The 23,687-nt window shown below is 41.2% G+C and overlaps 1 protein-coding gene across 1 annotated transcript in view; it reads right to left on the reverse strand.

Moving 5' to 3' along the window:
• Positions 1-23,687, reverse strand: part of LOC143291193 (DNA mismatch repair protein Msh6-like) — a 241,374-nt gene that overhangs the window by 64,665 nt on the left and 153,022 nt on the right. The window contains exon 23 of the mRNA XM_076600922.1: positions 8,557-8,611. Within this exon, the coding sequence (XP_076457037.1) occupies positions 8,557-8,611 (55 nt within the window). The remainder of the gene's footprint in view (positions 1-8,556; positions 8,612-23,687) is intronic.

The following is a 23,687-nucleotide window of genomic DNA, read 5'->3' on the forward strand; positions in this document are numbered from 1 at the left end:
AGTATCACATCTTTCTTTTAAAACGTTCTCTAATTCCTTCCAAAACAATTGAGAGAACTTACAAAACCATAGATAATGTTGTACTGAATCTATTTCATTTTTACAGAAATTGCACTTGTCACTGTTTGTAATACCCATTTTCTTCAGAATTTTGTTTGTAACTAAAATGTTGTGACAAATTCTAATTTGAAACCACTTCAATTTTATCTCTTTTACTTTTTTTTTTTATTTGCTTCATGGTGGTTACCCAATTAACGATATCTAATTTTTGCTCCCACTTAACAAAAGAATTTATATTGTAAATAAAAAGTGGTTCAAGAAGTATATCATAATATATTTGCGAGCCTTTCATAGTAGAGGATATTAAGTGTAGTGCTTTCGATTGTTCATTACAGGTTTTATCACTTAGATAAATATTATGTGTAATTAAGTAACTTTTTATCGAATGTATCAATCCCATATACACTAAATAATTTACATTAATATTATATTTTTCTGTAAAGCACGTGTAACTAAGGAAGCACCCATTCTCATCAACAACATCTCTAACCAGAAATATATTCTTGTTTGTCCAACATCTGTAGTGGATTGTGTTGTTACCAACACTAAATTTGCCGTTATAAAAGAGGGGCTCTGCAAGTACCTCATGTGGCTCTTTTAATTCTATTTGTTTCGTAAAATTCGTGTATGCCTGAAAAAACATCTTTCCAAAATTGGTTACATTTGATATTTAGAAACTTTCTTGAACCATACAGATGCAGTGAGTTAATTTCTTGACATTTTCTAAGTAAGATTCTCTTCCACTTTGGTGTTCCTGTGTATAATTTCCTTATCCATGTTATCTCAAGAGCATGTATAAACTTCTGTCTGGTATACCTATTCCTCCATTTGCAACATTATGTATCGAGTGTTTTATTTTAATTTTATCTGTTTTTTTTTTGTTTTTGTTTTTTTTCTATCCCATACAAATTCATAGCATTGTCTCTGTAATTCTTTTATTTCTTTGTCTGGAGGGTTTGGAAGAAGAATCCATAAGTATATTAGCTTTGAAAGTATGAGAGATTTGAGAATAGCAATTCTACCGAGGGGTGTGCATATACGCTTTGACCAAATCTTGAATAAATTTTTTGCTTCTGTTAATTTGTCCCTTGTATTCACTTCAGTTATTTTTGATTGATTGTTTAAAAACCATAAACCTAAAATCTTGAATTTGGGGGGGTTCCATTTCATATTCTTTTCTGGGAGATATTTCCTTTTCAAATTTTTCATACACCCTAACCAAACATTTAGCGTTTTGTCATAATTTATCTTCAGACCTGAAAATTCTTCAAATCTATTTAGTGTTTCGAAGAATTTCTCATACGATTCTTTATCTCCATCTAACGTAAATGTTGTGTCGTCAGCAAACTGACTAATTTTAAATTCGGTGTTCAATATGCTAATGCCTTTAATACCCTCATCTTCCCTTATCTTGTATGCCAGAATTTCAGAGCACAATACAAAAGGTATGGCGAAATCAGGTCTCCCTGGTGGCACCCCCTTTGTATTCTGAAACTCTGGGATACCTTACCATTTACTATGACATATGACTTTATATTTCTATAAAAAGTGCTTACCCACTTACATATATCTTCTGCAAATCCAAAAGCGTTTAAGACCTTGTTCATATATACCCAGTTTACTGAATCAAATGCCTTTTCAAAGTCTATTGAAACTAGTAAGCCTGAAATGTCTTCTTTTTCTAAGTAATGCATGATGTCATATTGTATTCTTAAGTTATCACCAATGTATCTAACTGGATTGAAACCTGTCTGATCTTCATTTATTAACTTAGGCAGGACTGACTTAATTCTACTAGCTATACATGCTGATCCTATCTTATAAATAACGTTTAACAAGGATATAGGCCTCCAGTTTTTTAAGTATTCCCTTGGTTTATCCCCTTTTGGCAGGCATGTAATTAATCCTTCTTTCTGTGTCGTTGACATTTCTCCACTTATAAATCCTTCATTCAGTGATCTCACAACAAAGTCACTAATGTCCTTCCAAAAAAAATTTGAAAAAATTTACAGTCATTCCATCTGTACCTGGACTCTTGTCGTTTTGCATTCGCCTAATAGCATCTGTGGCTTCTTGTCTTGTAATTAATCCTTCTAGTTGTTTTGATTCTGTCTCATAAAGTCTGGGTAAGTTGTTTACATAATCACTAATATCTAAATCTTTTACATTCTGTTCTTTGTATAGGTCTTCATAATAATGTCTTGTCGCCTTCAGTATTTCATCTGTTTCTGTCAGTATATTACCTTGATCTGTAAATAACTTTAACATGTATTTGCTGATAAAGTGACGTTTTTCAAGATTACAAAAATATTTACTTACTTTTTCGCCCTGAGATGCCCATCTTGCTTTAGATCTTAAAGCTATCCCTTCCATTTTCAATTTCCTTAATTGTATGAGCTCTTCCGTCTTCTCCTGCAATTCTCTAGTTATATTATACGACTGAACTTACTTTTCGAGTCGTTGTATTTCCTTTTCTAACATTTCCTCTTTTTCTATTTGTTGCTTTTTCTTTCTTATTCCAAAAGTTATAGTTTTTGCTCTTATCTCCATTATCAACACATCTAAAAAGAGCTGGCTGCTTATAGTAAACTGAATTTCATCATTCGGGATATTACATATACTTTCTCGTGTGTAAGGTAATACTGCATACTGTTCCTTTATTTTCTCTATTGTTTCTTTCAATAACTTAATATAATCACTGTCTCTAAGTAAAGATGAGTTAAATTTCCAAAAAGGTTTTCTTTTGGGTTCTGTATTAAATACTAAGTCAACTTTGACTAAAGAGTGGTCACTTCTATAACCGTACAAAATATCAGCATCTTTAACATTAGTAACCAGGTTATCTGAGATCAAGAAGAAGTCAAGACGGCTTTGTTGTAAGGGAGTTGGTCTCCTCCAAGTGTATCTTAAGACTTCAGTATTGAGTTCCCTCCATATATCTACTAACTGTAAATCATCTATCATCTTTAAAGCTCTTTCTTGTGCTCCCTGATTATTCACACGCTTATAATTGTGGTAGTCTATGTTGGGATTAATTACTAAATTCTAATCCCCTCCCATAATGACGTTAGAAATTTCTTGCTCTTCAACTTTTTTCTGAATTTCTTAAAAAAATATAGGGTCATCTCTGTTAGGGCCATAAAGGTTTACCAATAGAATTTCAATATCAAATATGTTTAAGACCAAAATGATATAATTACCATGAGTATCTGTAATGGGTTTTTTTAAATTTTAAACTGAAAGTTGTTATTCAGCAAGATAGCTACTCCTCGTGACCTAGAATTATTAGATTGAAAAACATATTCATAACCCTATTCAGCCCTTAGTTGTCTCTCCATCTTTTTTGTAAAGTGTGTATCTTGTGAAAAATAGACTGAATATTGCTTTTTGTCTTAAGTATTGTAAAACATCTTTCCTTTTTTGAAAAGGACCTAGCCCCTGGCAATTTAAGGATGATATTTTTAGACTATTCATGAGTGAATTGTGTATTGGACCACACATATTGCACCATTAATATTTCAAAAGCAAAGTTTTCCAACTGTACCATTTTTTCTAAGAAATAAAAAAGGAAATTTTCTATCTAAAATTACGTTTCAATAACATACTTACCATGACCCAATTAGTGCAGACTCCGGCAGGGGTCTGACATTCCTGTCCCGTGCAAACTACTATCCGCCTATGCGGAGAAAACGAAAGTACTATGGCCGATAACCTCCCGGAAGTAGGTAACCTCCCCTTTGTCCCCCTGGCTAGCGCCCTCTTTTGACAGCAATATGCCATCACCAGCGCAGCAAGCATGGAGAACAGGAAGCGGGGAGGACGGGAGGGTCTTAAATTTGGGTCACGGTAAGTATGTTATTTAAACGTAATTTTAGATAGAAAATTTCCTTTTAATTACACATACTTAACCGTGACCCAACTAGTGCAGAATAGCATGACAAGGTGGAGGGCTCGCCTGTTCTACTGTCTGTGTGCTGCGATGGCCTGTTGTGCAACTACCACAGAAGCGATGCCTCTTGAGCCATCATCCCGCAGGCATGCGACGTCTCTCCATGATGACTTGCAGCCGTGTTGAGTATGCTAAGGCAAGAGAAGAGGACCATGCTCTGACTTCATGTGCTCTGGCTGAAGAGGCATCAAGTCTCAATCCTTCTGTTCTATCGCCAGTGCGCTGCGATGGCCCGTTGTGTGGCCACTGCAGAGGCAACGCTTCTTGAGCCATCATCCCTAAAGCGACAGATGTCTCTCAAGTAGAATTTGATGAAGGTAGAGTGTACTGTGTCACCTAAGGATACTGGTGTGGGCAAGGAAGACTGAGGTCCGCAGCTGTATTGTGGGAGAGGTCTGTGGACCACAGCTGTGCTGATAAATGTAGCGCAAAGAACACTGGGTCGATGTGTTGAATCCACACATTACTGAGAGCCCTTCAAATCAAAGTAAGGGGAGGAAACATATACCCTATAGGGTTGTCTCACATGAGCGCGGTTGAGCGTCAATGCAAGGAGGTGCACATGTAGTTTGATCTGATGATTCCACATCAGTTGTGGGCCGATAGTGGAAGTGGTATATGTGTTTAGAGGAAACTGTGGCACGAGACAGAGGTAGGCCACCATGTTGGGCTTGCCTTAGGCGTGACAGCCAGATCTGTAGAGCTCCTCCATGAGAGCTGACAGGCGATAGGCACTCCCCCCCCCCGACCCCCCCACTTTTCTGTTGTTGCCAAAAAAGACAGCACTGGCATGTCGCCTATGCACAGAAGGGCAGACATTTGGCAACAAGAGACTTGAGGTCCCTGGTGTCTCTGGGACAGGGCTGTGTAATTGCCCAGGTAGGTACCATCAGGAAGGGGCATACGGAAGGCTTGGTGGCTTCTCAGAGTGTGGCATGTTGGAGCAATCTGCAGAAAGTTGTCGGCAGTCAATGGCTGGGGTGGATCAGGCTGTGGGAGTGCACTTCATGTGCCCACAGGTCACCGAGTCTCATTCTGTGGTGGAATTCCTAATGGAAGAGGGTTTCCGTGGGGAAAATTTTTGCTGAAGGTTCTTTAGTGAGAAAGGGGACCGGATCCATGACAGGCCTCTGGCTGTGTGTGGTGCGCACTAAGTCTGGGATGGAGGAAAGTGGCTGTAGATTGCTGTACTGGCCATTTACATCAAATCACTGATCTGACATGTGTTTACAGTATGGCCAACAGTAAAGTGAGAGCTGTATTATCAGCGGTTTCTGAATTGCAAAGTGAAATCATTAGCAGCTTAGTCTTTCATGAAGGACTATGTCTCTCAGACTAGAAGTCAAATTGCACTGGGACTTAGTGCTGCAGCCTTGAGGGCTAACTAGCCTTTGGGATCCATCCCTATGGTGAGTCCAAAGGCCCTCTTGATCGAGGGACTGGGGATGCAACTTGGGCAAAACACTCTCTACTATAAATTGTATAATCAGATTCCAGCCCGAATAGTCAGGACGGCAGTTGCCTGCTCTGCTGATCTGATGGTCATTGTCGTACACGACAGATTATCGTATACTGGTCCTAGGAGGACACCAGTCAGCATGGGTAAATCAGGAAACAGCTGCTGTGTGCTTGAGGGATGAAGGTGTCCACCATGCAGGCTATGTTGAAATGTAAGGAAGACAGAAGGACTTGACGGGGTCTTGTGGTGCAACCATGTGTCCGAAGTGACAACAAAGTCATCCTCTGACAAGCCCTTGACTGAAGGCTGGGGCTCCATGATGGGATAGCCTGCCTAGGCTAGAAACCCCTGGAAGTGTCTCATTGGAAAGACAGTGCTTGAGAAGGAATGCCCATCTGTAACCACAGCAGTGGTTGTGTGTTGAGGCTGAAAGGATCGGGCAGAGAAGACCAAGTGCAGAAAGTGCTGGTTCTCTGTTCAAGCAAGGTGATGGGGCGAACTAATGTGCTTGAACGCAGCATCTGCCGTGTCGGTATGAGTGGGCAGAAAGGTACACCCCTGTGGGTAATGAACAGTTCGTTGTGCTTTGTGAGACGCATCCGTCCTTGTCAATATGCCATTCTCCCAATTGTAGAGGAAAACATTGATTACCCAGGCCTTCTGCTACTAGTGAGGAGTGGAAGAGATAGAGTTAGGGTGATTGTCTCCTGCCCAGTGGGCAGTTTTTGGGCCCACTAAAACTTGGAAAGAATGAAGGGCGTGTGTGTCTGGAGTGGCACCTCAAGATGGACTGCATCATCCCTCCTTTTACCAGGTTAGGGCATCTCTAGCCCTGTGGGCGATTGTTGTAGGCAAATGAGTTGGGCTGCCTTGTCCCTCCATGCACCAAGAGAGGGCATCTTTAGCCCTGTGGGTGGGAAGGGAGTGTGTGTGGGTCCCTAAGGACCAGCCACTACTGAAATGTGAAAGAGCATACATTCAGGTGTGAATGAGGCAGTTTTGTCTGTGAGTGCAATCATCCTCCGAAAGCAAGGTAGGGATGAATTTATGAAAATGAATACATATATGTGCAAAATGAATACATATATGTGCAATGGGATTATAAACTCCCATCAACTCAAGTGATGGTGTCAGGAATAGGCCAATGACAAGACAAGAGATTGAGTCACGAGAAATAAGCGGCTGTATAAGCAAACGTGTAGCGAGTACAGATATACCCAAGTAAATGGGTAAGTGTATATAATCCGTAATGGGAAGGAATCTGTGTATGCACCTATATATAAGAGATGTACATACGCATATGAACAAAGTGCCAGTATGTAGACACAGAGAGATCTGGGCATGTGAACAGAATGACGCAATTGCAAGTGTGTCTATATTGCTATGTATGGAATGTCAATGAATAGATGTCAATGAATGGAGATAGAAATAAAATTGTACATGTTAATATGAAAGTCATATGTACCTATCCCGTAAGCACACACATGTGTATACCAAGGGATAAGTATACATCTATAAGTGTAAAAAGAAATGTGTATAAATGTAGCAAGATATGGCAGATATCTGTATCTATGTATATATATATATATATATATATATACATATACACACACACACAATATATTTTATGTTATTTTATTTTAGTTTAGTTGTTTTTTTGGTTTTTTTGTGTTATAAGAAATCAAAAAGAATGGAAGGGGAAATATTGTGATTTATTTCCTGTTATTGTGTATAACCAGAAGAGAATGGTAATAGAGATGGTTGCCTGCAGAGGACTGTGTGCAACTGCAAGTGTGGGGGGATGAAGAACCCCAAGTTCAGTGGCCAATAGCCTGAGAAACGGCAAGAAAGGTGCAGTTGCTATGCAAAGTTGTGTAAAGTCCATGAATGGGCATCAGGACCCAATGAGAAACTGAAGGAAAACATCGTTGGTGGACAGCACGGGGGGCAGGAGTGACGTGCTGTGTCGGTGAAAGTAACTAAAGCGTCAACCGCATAGGTTACAAATGCGGAGTTGCCTCCCTTGGCGCTGATAATCGTCGAAAAGGATGGTGTCTTTAGAGCACATATCCCCTGGTGCGACGTGTCCTTGCCGTAGAGGGAGGAGTGTCATGCTGTGTGTGGGAGTCTGTGGTTCGATGCCACCGTAACCGACACAGTGACCTACGGCCACAAGGGGAATAATTATAATGTCCCTTAGCGCTGTGGGCATCCCAACCCGAATCAGTCGCCATCGGATGCGAGACGGTTGGGACATATGGCCTGACGGTGCCGTAATCCAGTGTTATGGGCGTCGTGGACAAGGGGTGACACGAACACTTGAGCCTACCTGTGACACGTTGTAACTGCTAAGATCAAGCTGACTGGTCCACTCAATGCTGTTTCAATGTAAACACCAACACGATTAGCTGAGCATCATCACATGAGACCAAGGTCAGTAGTGACTGCCCTGCCTTGTGATCAATAGGTCTGGAGCATGTGGGTAACATCACGAAAGGAAAAAGCATGTGACCATGCTATGTTGTCAAAAGTCAACTTGTCAAAACAATTTTGATGTTGGTGTAATGTCTGAATAATCAGGAACTGAGCGTAACGAAATTCAGCAAAATCGTAACAGCTGGCATCTCTGTGAACTGAACTGTCTCAAAGGGTGTAGCAGGGCTTCTGAGAAATTAAAAATCCCAGTCTGCCCCCAGAGGGTCACGATGCCAACGCAGCACATTCTGATCAAATCTGTACACACGAAAAAGCAAGGGATACATTCTAGTCATAATCGTCTAGTGATAAAGCTGCCTGACTAACAGACAGACAGAGATGCCCAGCTCACAAACAGATGCCTGACTCACAGATGCCCAACCCACAGTCAGTCAGCTGTCCAACTTGCAGACAGACATATGTCCAAATCATAAACAGCTGTCCGATTCACAAACCAACAAAACAGCAACAGCAAAACAACTGCCTCACTCACAGACGCCCATTCACAGTCAGTCAGCTGCCCAACTTGCAGACAGATGTCAGACTCATAAACAGCTGTCCGACTCCAGACAAACCAACAAAACAGCCACATCAGCAAAACGGCCCCACCTACCTTTACTGGGGATGATGACGCCGTCTTTACGAGCTTTCTCATGGTTGAAGGCTTTCTGCAACACACACAGACATTTACACACACACACACACACACAGCACTGCTCATTTTCTTTGCTTCCCCCAATGCCTGCCTCTAACCAACAGGTAAAAAAAAGAAGGAACTAATAATAATTCATGGAAATGATGAGTGGGATCCATGTAATCAGAAAAGGGTGCCATGGCCGAATGGTCAGAGCTCTCTCTTGACTTTTAATCCTTCGGGTCCTGGATTCAAATCCCACCATCACTGTCTGGTGAGTTACAGCGAGATTTTTCCTATCTCCCTGGTGAACAGATGTGCAGACCTTCCAGTTCCTGAACCCCCTACTTGTGTATATCTATGCAGTACATAAAAAAATGCATGTACAATAATGATTAAAGAAAATGAAGATATTAAAGGTACTGTAATAAATAATACTGAACATAAAATATCCCAATATGCAGATGATACAGAGTTTACTTAAGCGGATGATAAAAAATCATTTGAAATGTGTATATCAGTAATAAGGAAGTCTGGAGCAAAATCTGGATTACACATGAATGCTGGAAAAACAAGTGTAGTGTGGTTAGGATGCAAAAAGAGGTCAAAAACAAGATACATGCAACACCTAGGCATGGAATGGAATCCCCCTAGATTCAAAGTACTTGGTGTTTGGTTTACTAACGATCTAAAAGATTGCGAATACATGAATTACAATAAAAAAATTAACAGAAATAAAATTACTGTTTAAGATATGGACGAGAAGACAAATAACACCACTTGGCAGAGTTCCAGTTCTTAAGGCCAGACACGGTAGTGAAATTTTGACCAAAATCATGATTTTTTGTGATTTTCGTTTTTTCGCATAATTTGCTTCTTCAACATCTAATCTTTTTTGTCCGTTTCACCTGGGTACTATATTCACTAAAATAAAGCTTCAAACAGCATCAACATGTGTGATTTCTTGTGAGTACAAGCACGTCTCTTTCTTTTCCTGTTTTCTCAGTTTTGTGTTTTGTCTTCGTAATACCATTTTTCAAAATGCTAATGCTCAAAAACTTTAAAAGATAGCATGTTCAAACTTGGTACTTTCTTTCTTTATGTATTCATCTTTATTACAGTGCAGTGGTTTGTATAGTACTAGTAAAAGAATGAATATACACTCATTTGAAAAACATTATGTCAAGGAATTTATACACATTTCAACAACAAAAATAATAAATGTATTTATTCAAATTCCAAAATACCACTGCACTATAATAAAGAACAAATAAAAATAAATCAAATAAAACAAACAGAAATAACATATCTATAAAGGTACCGAAGTTTTAAGCTTTTAATTTTTTTGTTTGTCGGCCATTTTGGATTCGTTTCCATGGAAACCGTCTCGACAAATTGCACGAAATGACCTTTTTAGACATGTTTAGTCCAATATCTTTGCATACCATCTCACAGAAAGCCATAAACTTCAAGTTTATTTCATACGTTTTTGCACTACCGTGTCTGGCCTTAAATCACTTATCCTGTCAAAACTTATCTATTAATGGTTATTGGTTCCTAATCCTGCTGATGGTTTTACAGATGATTTGCAAAAAGGTGCTATGTTTTCTTATGGAACAATAAACAGGATAGAATAAACAGAAAAACGGTAATGAAAAACCGTGGTTTAAATTTTCCTGAATTGAAAACATATTTGCATTCTCTAAAACTAACATGGCTTAAAAGAATAAAAAAGAGACAAACCATAAATGGAAAAATACAGCATTAGAGAATTATTTTCTATTGATAATATGGAAAATTATGGACCAAAGATATTAGGAATGTATAAAACAAAAAATAAATTTTGGACAGAAGTTCTTAATGCATACAGCATATGATACATTTTATTATAAAACTGAAATACAGAATCCTAGTCGGATGCTTGCTGAACCCATTCTCTTTAACAAAAGAATTAGAGTTGGTCATAGTATTCTCTTACAAAAACTGGATTAAAAAAGATATTAAAGAAGTTGCTGACTTTATTGGAGAGAATGGACAATTTTTATCTTTTACAGAATTCAGACAAAAATATGATTTAACAATTGATTTTGTGACCTTTACTGGAATAAAAATATCAGTAAAAATGTTCATATGAAAGTGTAGCATACCTATAAATGTTACTACCATAGCAGAGAAAAACTCTGCACTGCAAACAATACATTCTATTAAAAAAGGAACACAACTGTATTACAACATCATGTGTGACAGTGGACCAGAGCCTAAATGTTGTAGGAAGTGGGAAGAAAAATTATTACAAGAAATCAAATGGAAAGAATGTTTCCTTAAAATAAAACAAATTAAAGATACTAACTTAAAATGGCTTCAGATTAGAATAATCCACAGAATTTTGGCAACAAATGTAATCCTTAAAGAAATGGGAATAATGAATGACAATAACTGTAATTTTTGTAATACTGAAAAAGACAGTATTGATCATGTGTTTTGCAAATGCCATGTTTTGCAGTGTTTTTTTTAACAAGAAAGGCAAGGCCTTCAAGACTCACTTGTGATACACTTTAAAAAAAATCCATGTTTTTATGTATTGAGTATAATGCATTTACTGTTATATTTATATTTTTTGTATTCTCTAAACTTGGCACTTTGATCTGATATTCGACGCAACAAAGGATCTGTCATTATTATCATTTTTTGTTCAAACAGGAACTTCTTTTGCTAAGCATGGAAGTTTGATTTATTGCAAACGCTTTGGTGTAGATAGCAGAACAAGGGAAATTACTCTGCTGGGGAACTTAGTTTGCTTTAAACTGATCTTTCTCATCTTAAACATTACATTTTGAAATTATACTCAATACATAAAAAGCTTGGATTTTTTTTAAAAAGTGCATCACAAGTGAGTTTTGAAGGCTTTGCCTCTCTTGTTTCAAAATGTAATGTTTAAGATGAGAAAGATCAGTTTAAAGCAAATTAACTCCACTAGCATTACAGAGTAATTTCCCCCTTTTACTATCTGCATCAAAACGTTTGCAAAATAAATAAAAATTCCATGCTTAGCAAAAGAAGTTCCTGTTTGAACAAAAAATGATAATAATGACTGCTCTAGCTGTTGGGTCAGAATATCAGATCAAAGTGCCAAGTTTAGAGAATACAAAAAATATAAATATAACAGTAAATGCAGTTTGCATATGATTAGGCTTCATTCTTTATTTTTTTGTGCCAATCCCAGAAGCGCAATATTGTTTTAAACAAGATGACTGGAAAGAACTGGATTTTTCCTATTTTCATGCCAAATTTGGTGTCAACTGACAAAGTAGTTGCAGAGAAAATGTCAATGTTAAAGTTTACCACGGACACACAGACACACACACACACACAGACAACCGAACACCGGGTTAAAACATAGACTCACTTTGTTTACACAAGTGAGTCAAAAATGTATTCAGACTATGTTTAATGAAACTTATGAACTAACATCAAATTTGAAATTAACTGAAAACCTGGTTTTGTTTGGATGTGATGGAAACATCAAAACTGATGTGGTATTTGATTTTATTATTCTGGTAGCTACATCCTACATTTATAAGTGTAAACGGGATAATAGTCAGCCTGGGTTGTTTATATTTAGAACATTACTTACCTACAGATACAAAATAGAAAAGCACATAGCAAGTATAAACTTTAGACTAAATGAATTCTCTGCCAACTGGTGTTATTACAAAAATCTGCTCACTGAAAACCCCTGACTCTATTTTCTTTCTATAGGGGTACTTATTTTCATTAAGCAAAAAGAATCAGTGCTCAACAAATAATATGTATTTGGACTGTTGTTTCAAGATAACTTGACACAATTAGCTAACAGAAGGGTTTTGTTTATAATTATTAGAACACCTTCACCATATGTCAAATTGGTAGCAATGGGACTGTTGTAGCTCTCTGATCATTTTCATGGCCTGGCTTCGCTGACGAAGATCTAGGAAGGGCGTTGTCCACGTCTGATGCAGGCACGCTCATGGCTGACAAGGCCAATGCGGGAAAAGCAGAGTCGGCCGCAGCGGTTGCAAGGGAAAGTCTGGTCTGGGTTCGCAGCTGCAGCGTCGTGGTTCTTCCTCCTTCTGCGTTTGTCCTCAAGGCTGGCCCTGCGGTTGTTTTCGAAGGAGGAGACAGCTTGGTGGATGGTGCGTCGCCAGGTCTCTCGATCAGCGGCTACTGCGGACCACTGGCGATGGTCAATGTGACAGGCACCGAGAGCTTTCTTCAAGGAGTCTTTGTATCTCTTCTTGGGTGCTCCTCTGTCACGGTGGCCAGTGGACAGTTCGCCATACAGCGCGATCTTGGGCAGGCGGTGGTCCTCCATCCTGGACACGTGCCCTGCCCAACGTAGCTGGGTCTTTAGCAGCACTGCCTCGATGCTGATAGTCTTTGCCTGCTCCAGGACCTCGACATTTGTGATGTAGTCACTCCAGTGGATGCTGAGGATGGTGCGAAGGCAGCGCTGGTGAAAGCGATCAAGCAGTCGTATGTGGTGCCGGTAGGTGACCCAGGTTTCGGAGCCATACAACAGGGTGGGCAGTACAACCACTCTGTACACGCTGATCTTTGTGTCTTTCTTCAGGTGTTTGTTGTTCCACACTCTCTTGTACAGCCTGCCGAATGCGCTGTTTGCCTTTGCAAGTCTGTTGTCGATCTCCTTGTCGATCTTGGCGTCAGATGAGATGGTGCAGCCTAGGTAGCTGAACTGGTGGACCGACTTCAGCTCTGTCTCACCGATGTTGATGTGAGGAGCGTGGAATTCTTCCCGTGGGGCAGGCTGGTGGAGAACTTCCGTCTTTTTCAGACTGACTTCTAGGCCGAAGAGCTGCGCAGCCTCTGCGAAGCAGGACGTTATACGCTGCAGGGCCGCTTCTGTATGGGCGACGAGGGCAGCATCGTCGGCAAACAGAAGCTCTCTGATGAGTTGCTCCAGTGTCTTGGTGTGGGCCTGTAGCCGCCTCAGGTTGAATAGGCTGCCATCAGTGCGGTATCTGATGAAGATACCGTCGTCGTCGCCAAGATCTTCAGTGGCCTGTTGGAGCATCATGCTGAAGAAGATCGTGAAGAGGGTCGGCGCGAGGACACAACCTTGTTTCACTCCATTTCCAATTGGGAAGGGCTCCGAAAGGTCGTTGCTGTGTCTGACCTGTCCACGCTGTTCCTCATGTAGTTGGATGACCATGCTGAGGAATTTTGGGGGGCATCCTAGACGTTTCATGATCTCCCACAGACCTTTTCTGCTCACGGTGTCGAAAGCTTTCGTGAGATCGACGAATGTCGCATACAGTCCTTTGTTCTGTTCCCGACATTTTTCTTGTAGCTGTCTGAGAACGAAGACCATGTCAGTGGTGCCTCTGTTGGCTCTAAAGCCACACTGACTCTCTGGGAGATGTTCTTCGGCGATAGTAGGCACCAGCCGATTTAGGAGGACTCTGGCGAGGATCTTGCCTGCGATGGAGAGCAGAGTTATCCCCCTGTAGTTGGAGCAGTCCGACTTTTCTCCCTTGTTTTTATACAGGGTGATGATGACTGCGTCACGGAGGTCCTGTGGTAGTTTGCTTTGCTCCCAGCAGCAGACAAAGAGGTTGTGGAGTTTGGAGTGTAGTGCTGGGCCTCCATTCTTCCACGCCTCCGGCGGAATTCCGTCAACCCCTGCTGCCTTGCCACATTTCAGCTGTTCAATGGCCTTGACAGTCTCTTCTAGGGTTGGTAGCTCGTCCAGTTGTAATTTCACTGGCTGTTGTGGGATGCGGAGAATTGCCGAGTCTTGAACCGTGCGGTTGGCGCTGAAGAGGGCCTGGAAATGTTCCGACCACCTGTTCAGGATCGACGTCTTGTCTGTGAAGAGCGCCTGGCCGTCTGCGCTGCGCAAAGGACTCTGGACCTGGTATGAGGGACCGTACACCACCTTCAAGGCTTCGTATAAGCCCCGGTAGTCACCAGTGTCTGCACAAAGCTGAGCCCTCTCTGCCAGGTTGGTCCACCACCCATTTTGAATCTCACGAAGCTTGCGCTGGAGGTTGCTGCATATGAGCCGGAAGGTTGCTTTCTTCACCGGACAAGACGGTTGTGCAAGGTGAGCCTGGTGGGCTGATCTCTTCTTCGCCAGCAATTCTTGGATCTCCTGGTTGTTTTCGTCAAACCAGTCCGTGTTCTTTTTCGACGAGAACCCTAGGACTTCTTCAGAGGACTGCAGGATGGCTGATTTCAGCTGTGCCCATAGTGCTTCTGGAGAGGGGTCTGTGGGGCAACTGGGGTCTTCAAGTTTGTCCTGAAGCTTCGCCTGGAATTCAGCTTTCACTTCAGCTGACTGAAAGTTGCCGACCTGGAATTTCTTCCTAGGAGCTCCTCCTTTCTTTGGTTTGGGCTTGAAGTGGAGCCTGAGCTTGCTGCAGACGAGGCGGTGGTCAGTATGACACTCCGCGCTGGGCATCACTCGGGTGTGTAGGACGTCTCGTACGTCTCTCTGGCGCATCGTGGATGCATCCTCGGTCCAAACATTGGCACCTCATTGAGCTCTCTGATGTCTCCTTGTGAACTATATCATCTGATTGTCAAATGTGTGTAACCAGTTGGGAATCGAGTGAAAATGGTGGTTGTTGTTGTTGTTTTCTTGTTTTTTTGTGTGTTTTGCTTTGTTTTTTTTATTCTTTCGTGAAAATACCCTTGCGAACTATTACCATGATCGAGTAATATGTAACTTCTCACAGGAAAATTTTCATGGTGATGTTGTTGAAGAGAAAATATAACCTTCATTGCAAGGGAGGGGTGGGGGGGGGGGGAAGCATGTTAAAAATCCTGCAATAAAAATTCACTGGGTCAGGAAACAAGAACAAACCCAGCTTGTCCATACCCGAAAATGGAGTTAGGATGCCTAAACTGTGGGAGAACAAGGGCCATACATGTAAAAACCCACTCGTAGAACCCGGGAACAAAAAAGTCAGTAAATAAACACTGGTCAGAGAACGTGTACCTAAATATCTGCTTCAAATCAAACAAACAAAAAATTGGGGGGAGGAATGGGGGGCCAAGTGGGGGGGGGGGGGGTACTGAGAGGGGGCATGGGGTCGAAGATTACTAGTTCCGCCTACTTTCAGATATATGCATATTCTCAGATACGAACAGACAACACAGGAACGTTTTTTTCCCATGCTTAGCAGCAGGGGCGATTTTCCTTTTGATTCCAAGTGGAAATGAGTCATCAATCCACCCAAAGAAATATTTTTCCTTTACTTACCTAGAAGAACACATACAGAAACAGGTCAACAATGAAAATTCATTCCACCCCATGCTTTCACTTTTCCAATGGGACAGGTGCAATAGCTGAGTGGTTAAAGCGATGGACTTTCAATCTCTGGGTCCCAGTTCGAATCTCAGTAACAGAGCCTTGTGGGTAAAGGGTGGAGTTTTCTCCAATCTCCCAGGTCAACATATGTGCAGACCTGCCAGTGCCTGAACCCCCTTCATGTGTATATGCAAGCAGAAGATCAAATACGCACGTTACAGATCCTGTAATCCATGTCAGCGTTCGGTGGGTTATGGAAACAAGAACATACCCAGCATGCACACCCACAGAGTATGGCTGCCTACATGGCAGGGTAAAAATGGTTATACACGAAAAAGCCCAGTCGTGTACATGAAAATTCAGTTTGTACAGCTGGAAAGGAAATTATCAGCTCTTCCACCATGTTTCTCTCTGTTGAAACTGGGAATTATCATATTCTAAGCAAAAGGCACCAACAAACCACTTAAGTGGAGTGATAAGTATCCACCAGTACACGCCAAACTTACTTCAAAGAACTCCAAGTCCTCTGTCAAGTCTGGAAATCTGCCCTCCTCTGTCTCCGAATCCAGAAGAACAGTGTGCTTCAACAGTTTAGACCTGAAATGATTCAAGAAAAAATATATATGACAGATATGCCTTTCCTAGAATGTATACTCGAGTAATAGTCAACAAAAATTCTGTGTGCTATCAGAAAAAAATGTGCGCCTCATATAGACTGACAAAATAATGGAACTTTTGTTAAAATCCATTCAACCGTGGGGAGTTTACGGCCTCAGCAGGCTTCAATGCCATATATTTCTGGAAAAGAAACGCAGAAAATATACTGTTCCTCCAAATTCCTCCAAATTATGTCTGGACACATCCGGAAATACTGTAGAAGTTAGCTCCCTTTCCTTGTGGTTATGCACATGTAGGAACAAGGAAACCATTTCAATGAGATGAATTTTGATGCCACAGCAATGCCCAGGAGCTGAACTCAATGAGTTACAGGCTGAGGAATTGTCCAGGAAATTTTCCTCTGAAAACTGGCGGAAGTCCAGGGGCTGCCTTAGGCCCATGGTGGGGAGCAGGGGCAAAGCCCCCTGGCCAAAAACAAAACGATTTTGAAGAGGTTTGGGACCTCTCCTGAAAGCTTAAAAAAAAAAATAAAAAAATAAATAAATAAATAAAAAAGTTTCTTGAAACAGACGACAGGGCTTGAAACAGACCGGACAAAAATAAAACGTACTCCGATTTTTTTTCCTCTGAAATTTTTCCCCCCTCTGAAATGAAGTGCTCTTCCGCTGCAAAAAGCAGATCCGCTGAGAGTTCCCCAGTCTGAAGTTAACGTAACCTTGACCCTCACGTGTCGTGCTTTCACTGTGGTCCTGTGTCCTTTCCCATTGCTCTTTGTCACACCCCATCATGGTACAGGACCAACAGGTTTAAATATAAAAACACCAGGCATCAAAATACCCCCAGAGTACAAACTTCAGAGGCCAGGGGTCCAGGGGTTGCCCACGCTCTGGTGGGTTAAAGGGGTAACACCCCACTGGATTTGGAGGGTCAAACAGGAGCCGAAGAGGAATTTAGCGATCGAATACTGACCAAAATGGCGCCAACACGCATTTGCAGGAAGTGCACAAAAACAAAACGAGCCGTTTAATAAGAATACCATCTATGCACACAAGACAAGACAAGACAAAATCTTTATTATCGAGGGTAATAGATAAGCAAGTAACATGCTTTTTTATATCCAACCCTCGCCCTGAAGAGGAAATAAAGCTAAAGAAGCGAAAATGAGCAAAAAAAACCCAACACAATCAAAATACACCATTATTTCACCATTGATAGCCATTCAAAAAAAAAAAAAAAAAAAAAAAATAATGAAACACACACACACAAAAAACAACAAAAAACCGGAGAAAACAACAGTCCTTCCGTTGCAATCAAACACCATCCCACCAGTTCACACACACACACACAAATACACCCACTCAAGAGAGAGTGAGAGGGAACCCACAAATTGTCGAAAGCAATGTTGGATTTCAGGTGACGTCAATTTTTGTGAATAGGTACATTTTTAGATTTTGCTTAAAAGTTGTTGTGGTTACTTATATTTTTTAAATGTGATGGTAAATTATTCCAATACGTTCTCCCACTGTATGTTAGACTGGACTTAAAAAGATCAAGATTTGGATGAGGTATATGCAACTTATGTACATGTCTTATGTTATTTACTGGGAAGTTATTTATAACTGAAGGTGGTGCGTAGCTGCTTACTATCTTGTGCATAAAAACAGCCTTATTGTATTCTAGTTTTAGCTCCAGTGGGAGGATATCAAGTGACCTATAATCATTAGGAGTTAATGAACATGACTTTAATAAGACTAATTTCAAAACACGTTTGTACGAGGGTCATTCAATAAATAAGGTGAATTTTTCGGTATAAGGACTTCTAATACAGACAGAAGCTTACTTTTTTTCTTTTTTTTTTCAACGTAGTCTCCCAGCACTGTCACACACTTTTCCCATGCACAAGCTTCCGTATTCCCTCAGCGTAAAAATCTTTGGACTGATGTCTCAGCCAGTCGCTCACAACACTTTTGACTTCATCGTCACTTTCAAACTTCGTGCCTCTCGTGAACGCTTTCAAGGGACCAAACAGGTGAAAGTCTGAAGGGGCAAGGTCTGGGCTGTAAGGGGGATGAGGGAGCAGTTCCCAGCCCAGCTCGTTGATGGTCTGCACCGTTCGGGCTGCTGTGTGAGGCCTTGCGTTGTCATGATGCAAGATGACTCCTTCTGACTGATGACCCCTGCGTTTGTTCTTTATGTCTTTCTTGACCTGCCTCAGCAGTTCACAGTAGTTGGCACTGTTCACAGTGCCTCCTTTCTCAAGGAATGAAATGGTGATTGGGCCTTGCATATCCCAAAAAACGGTGAGCATCACCTTCCTCGTGGACCGCTGGGACTTAAACTTCTTCACTGGAGAGCCTACGTGCTTCCACTCCATGGACTGCCATTTGGACTCAGGCTCATAGTGCCAAACCCATGTCTCGTCACATGTGACCACCTTCTTCAGAAACTCATCACCATCCTTCTCATAGCGGCAGAGACACTGCTGGGACAACTCGACCCTCCTCTGTTTGTGCTCTGGAGTAAGCATCTTTGGCACCCACCAGCAGCTGACCTTCGAGTAGCCAAGGTCATCATGGACAATTTTGTGTGCTGTCCCAACAGATAAGCTCAAAGTCCTTGCAATGTCATCCACTGTCACCCTTCTGCCAGACTGAATGAGGTCATTGACTGATTCGATCACCTCAGGAGAGTAGGCCTTCCAGGCCTGTCTTCATCCTCAACACTGCTCCATCCTTCTTTAAACAATTTAGCCCACTTGCAGACATTTTTTCAGCTGAAACATGTGGCACCATACACAGTTGACATTCTCCTATGAATTTCAACTGGTTTGCACCCTTCAGCAACCAAAAACTTGATAACTGACTGCTGTTCAATCCTGGAGCATGCTTCTTGGTCGGCCATCTTTGTTAATCGCCAAAACTCTCAAAGTTTTTTTTAATCTGCAAAACAAATTAAATCCATGTGAAAAAGAAGTAAAAAAAAAAAAAAAAAAAACCCAAAAAAAGTCCTTATTCCGAAAAATTCACCTTATTTATTGAATGACCCTCGTATAATCTAACAAGAGGTTTTAGAGTATTTGCGCTAGCAGAATCTCACAACGTAGAAGCATAATCTATTATTGACTGTATGTGAGCATTAAAGAATTTTTTGGGGGCATGTGTATTTAGAAAGTGTTTTATTTTTGATAATTGGAATATTTTTTGAGACATCCTTTTACATAAGTAAGTAATATGTTCAGACCATGATAAATTGTTATCGTTAACTATACCTAGAACTTTGTATGATTTGACTTCTTCAATCTTAACATTGGAAATTAAAATATTGAACAAATTTGCTGGCATTATCTGGCATTTCTGTCGAGTTGTTACAGACAAGCATTTAGTTTTTTGAGCACTGAGAGACATATGGTTATGTTCTGTCCACCTAACTAATCTGTTCACACTGTCTTGTAATTTGGATGTTAGAACTTTAATACATGTATGGTTGGAGTGGATTCAGTTGTAATCGGCAAACAATTCACAATTAGATTTGATATAAAGAGGTAAATCATTAATGTATAAGGAGAAAAGAAGGGGGCCAAGAATCGATCCTTGTGGTACACCATACCTTATTTCTTGAAAAGTTGATTTGGAAGACTTAATTCTTAGCTAAGCCGTAACACGCAAGTTTCTTAAGGAGAAGAGAGTGCTTTATTACGTCAAAGGCTTTAGCAAAATAAACGAAGACAACACCTGTAAATTTACTATTATTTATATTTAAGAGCCATCTATCTATCATTTGTGTCAGAGCAGTTTTCCCTAAAACCTGACCGCACTGGGTGAATCAACTGATATTTGTTTATGTGACACAGTATATGTTTTTGGATATGCTTTTCAAGTGGTTTTGAAAGAACCGATAGTATAGTTCAACACGCAGAATGCAGACCATCCATCTCTGCATCCACTTTTCTCATCACCCCTTGGTCCCAGCACTTCACACGCCATTCTTATATAGTGAACAACTGCAGCTTCTGGGGTTTTGAAAGTGCTGAACTTTGGTTTGCAGTCCCGTCCCAGGCGTTGTTCACCCCTTTCTTCTTGCACAGTTTTGCATGCTGTGTTTGTTTTTGCACTTAACCCAAGAAGAAAGTGGGCATTGCAGCCAAGAAATTCAACTGATTCCTCCGTTCCTAATGTGGCTTGCACCACCTCATTCAAGTCTTTCTTGAATTTCTTCATTACTGCACCCCTGTCTGTCATCACACCTGTCAGGTTCTGCAGTATACGGTGGAAATGTTGTTCTTTGTCTTCCTCTCCAAAACCTTCTGACAGTTCTTGGAGAAGTGTCAACATCATATCAACCAAAGTGGCTGAATTCTCTGTTGCAACTGTTGTGAAGCCGCAAGACAAGGATTCTTCTGCTGCCTTTATTTGATATCCAATCCATTTCTTTTTATTGCGGCTGGTTCCATCAATATGTATGTCATATTGACCAATGGACACTGCTTCAGCAACCTGCACTTTAGCTAAAACATGTCCCTGGTCAGCATACTGGCGAACTGTCCTTTCAGATGGCAGGTTCTTTCTTGATGTCCACAATGAAAAGATGTTTGGCCACTGTCTGAATAACCAGAGGACAGTTTTCAGCTGACGCTTGAAGGGACAACAGAGCGATTGTTGTTTTCTTCACCTCATCTGAAAATTCTTTGTGATTCCCTTCTTTCAGTGTTTGTACAGTTGGTGGAGGCTGATTTGCCAGAAGATCAATGGCTGTTTGATGTTCTTGTACACTTTCTTGTAGCTGAGCTTGTAGTCTATTTCTCTCTCTCCGAAGATTTGAGACCTTTGTCTGCTCAAGCTTAACCCGGAGAGCGCGATGAGCCACGATCGTGGCTTTCCCGGTAAAGTGCGATGGGCCACGATCGTGGCTCTGTTTACATAAGGTCCGACATCGTACGGCTATGCTCGGCAGCCTTCGTAAAACTGCCTCGTTCTGGTGTTACTGCCTCCCTGCTTGTGTTTGCACAAACTTTGACTGAGTTTATAAGTCCAGATCTTCGTATTTTTTGTAAACAATGAGTGACACTGAAGTTGACAAAGCTCAGGAAATGAGTGACCTTGTCACCAGTGATGATTCATTTGCTGACAGGGATTCTGGTGAAAACGGCTTTGTTATTTTGACACTTGGGCATGCTGGCTTGCTTGTTGTTCATTCAGTTTTGTGTCTCCAGCCACAAAAACTGGGGGTTGGGTGATGGGGGTGGGGAGGGGTGGTAAAGTGGGTTAGGCATGGGTCTATTGTGATTTCTTGACCAAATCAAGCTAGAAAACTGGAAATTATTTTGATTTAAAGCATTCTTGCTGCTTTTGAAAGCAACATGAGCTAAAAGAAAACATTTATTTCTGTTTTTGCCTGTGATTGCATAAAGTATTGTAGATGTGCGCGTGCGTGGCGTCGGTGGGTGTGTCTCAAACAAATAATACAGTGCTTATAATTTCATTGTTTCAGTTATATTCATTTCATGATTCTGCAGCCAGAACATTTTCTGCACAGTTTAATGCCAATTTTGAGATTTTGACTCTATAAAAGATGTGAAAATACCTATAAACATTGTGGTTGACGTTTTTGGAAAACAAGTTTGCAAAATTTGTTGTTTATATCCTGTGGAATATCTCCAACTACTTACAAGGTACAGCCTTTTTCTTACTTTTATCTGATTCTTCATTCACTCTACTTTCCAAAAATGTATAGGTTTGCCTATTTATTCTTACTGATAAGCATACAAATGCCCCAAATCAGAGCACAGGTAGCGGAGGCAAACTATCCCTTTGTTTTAAGCATGATTTCTGTAAGTATGTTTTATTATATCCAGCACTTTGAGGGTTAAGTTTCTGCTTCACTCTCTTTATTTGGCGTTCACAACTTCCCACCTGATGAGTTTCAAGTTTGCTTCTTTCTTCTTCAGATGTCGCTCTTTTCTTTTTAATCTTTCATAAAAATTTGTACCACGAATGCCATTAAAACAGCAGCAGAATTCCTCTCCTATTGTGGAAAGCCCCTTGGCAGCATCTCCATCCTCACTGACTCCATGTCCACACTCCAGGCCCTTGACTCCCCTGATCCTGGTCCACTGATCCAGTCCCTTAAGGCCTCCCTCGCAACCCTTACCCAAACAGCCCCAACGACCCTCCAGTGGGTGCCTGCACAAGTAGGCCTCCCAGGCAACGAGCGTGCAGACCACCTTGCTAAGGAAGGAAGCCAGCTCACACAGCCAACCTTTCCTGCCACGTATGAGGAAGCAAAAACTCTCTTCCGCAGCAGATTCCGAAGAGGCTGGGTCACCCTGAACGGAGGCTACCAGGCACACCAGGATCCCATCAGGACACTGGAGAGGAGACACCAGACTACCATCTACCGCACTGTTCTTTTAGAACTCCATTTTTTCCCTTCTCTGCCTCAATTTCATTTTTCACTGCTTGCATGTCCCTCCTTAAGGCTGGAAGTGTTGTTGTCATTGTAGATAGAGCTCTGTCATCATTGGTGAATTGTACTGGTGCTCAAACTACAGCTGTGGGAACATCAAGTTCAAAAGAAGCAGACAGAAACAGATTCATGTTCTGCTGTCCATTTGGTCGCTTCACACTTTTCATCAGGGGTGCGTACCTATCCTTGCACTTTTTCAGTCTTGTTGTCAACTGCCTTTCTGACAATTCTAGTATGTTTGCTCCAAGGTTTTCAAGTGCCTTTCTGCATTCTATCAACCAAGATCTGGTATGAATCTGATAAAAATGGAGATCCACCACCAGATCATTTGTTAGTTCAGGTTTGCTTGTAAAAGTCTTCAGCAGTTCAGGGTTGATGAGGTGTTGCCTGAAAATCTGGTGTTTCAGCAAATGAGGTCCAACATTTCTTTCTTTGAGGCAGGCACCAATATCTGTGGACAGGAATGCCTCCAGGTCACCACTACCTTCTTTCACCCGTTTTCCTTCCTTGACCTCTGCCTCTACTTCACCATGCAAACTTTTTCCTTGCAAAAGGTCATTTTCTGTAACTTTGCTGTACAATTCACCTATTTCTGCCCAAGTTTTCTTGCTCTCAGTTCTGAGTAACTCAAGCTGCAGCAGTAACCTGGCTGTAAGTGGCATAGGAACTAGCTTTGGTGGCTGTCCACGTCCAGATGCAGTGAGTACTGCTCCCATGC

Source organism: Babylonia areolata, chromosome 16 (assembly GCF_041734735.1).
Source record: "Babylonia areolata isolate BAREFJ2019XMU chromosome 16, ASM4173473v1, whole genome shotgun sequence".
NCBI lineage: Eukaryota > Metazoa > Mollusca > Gastropoda > Neogastropoda > Buccinidae > Babylonia > Babylonia areolata.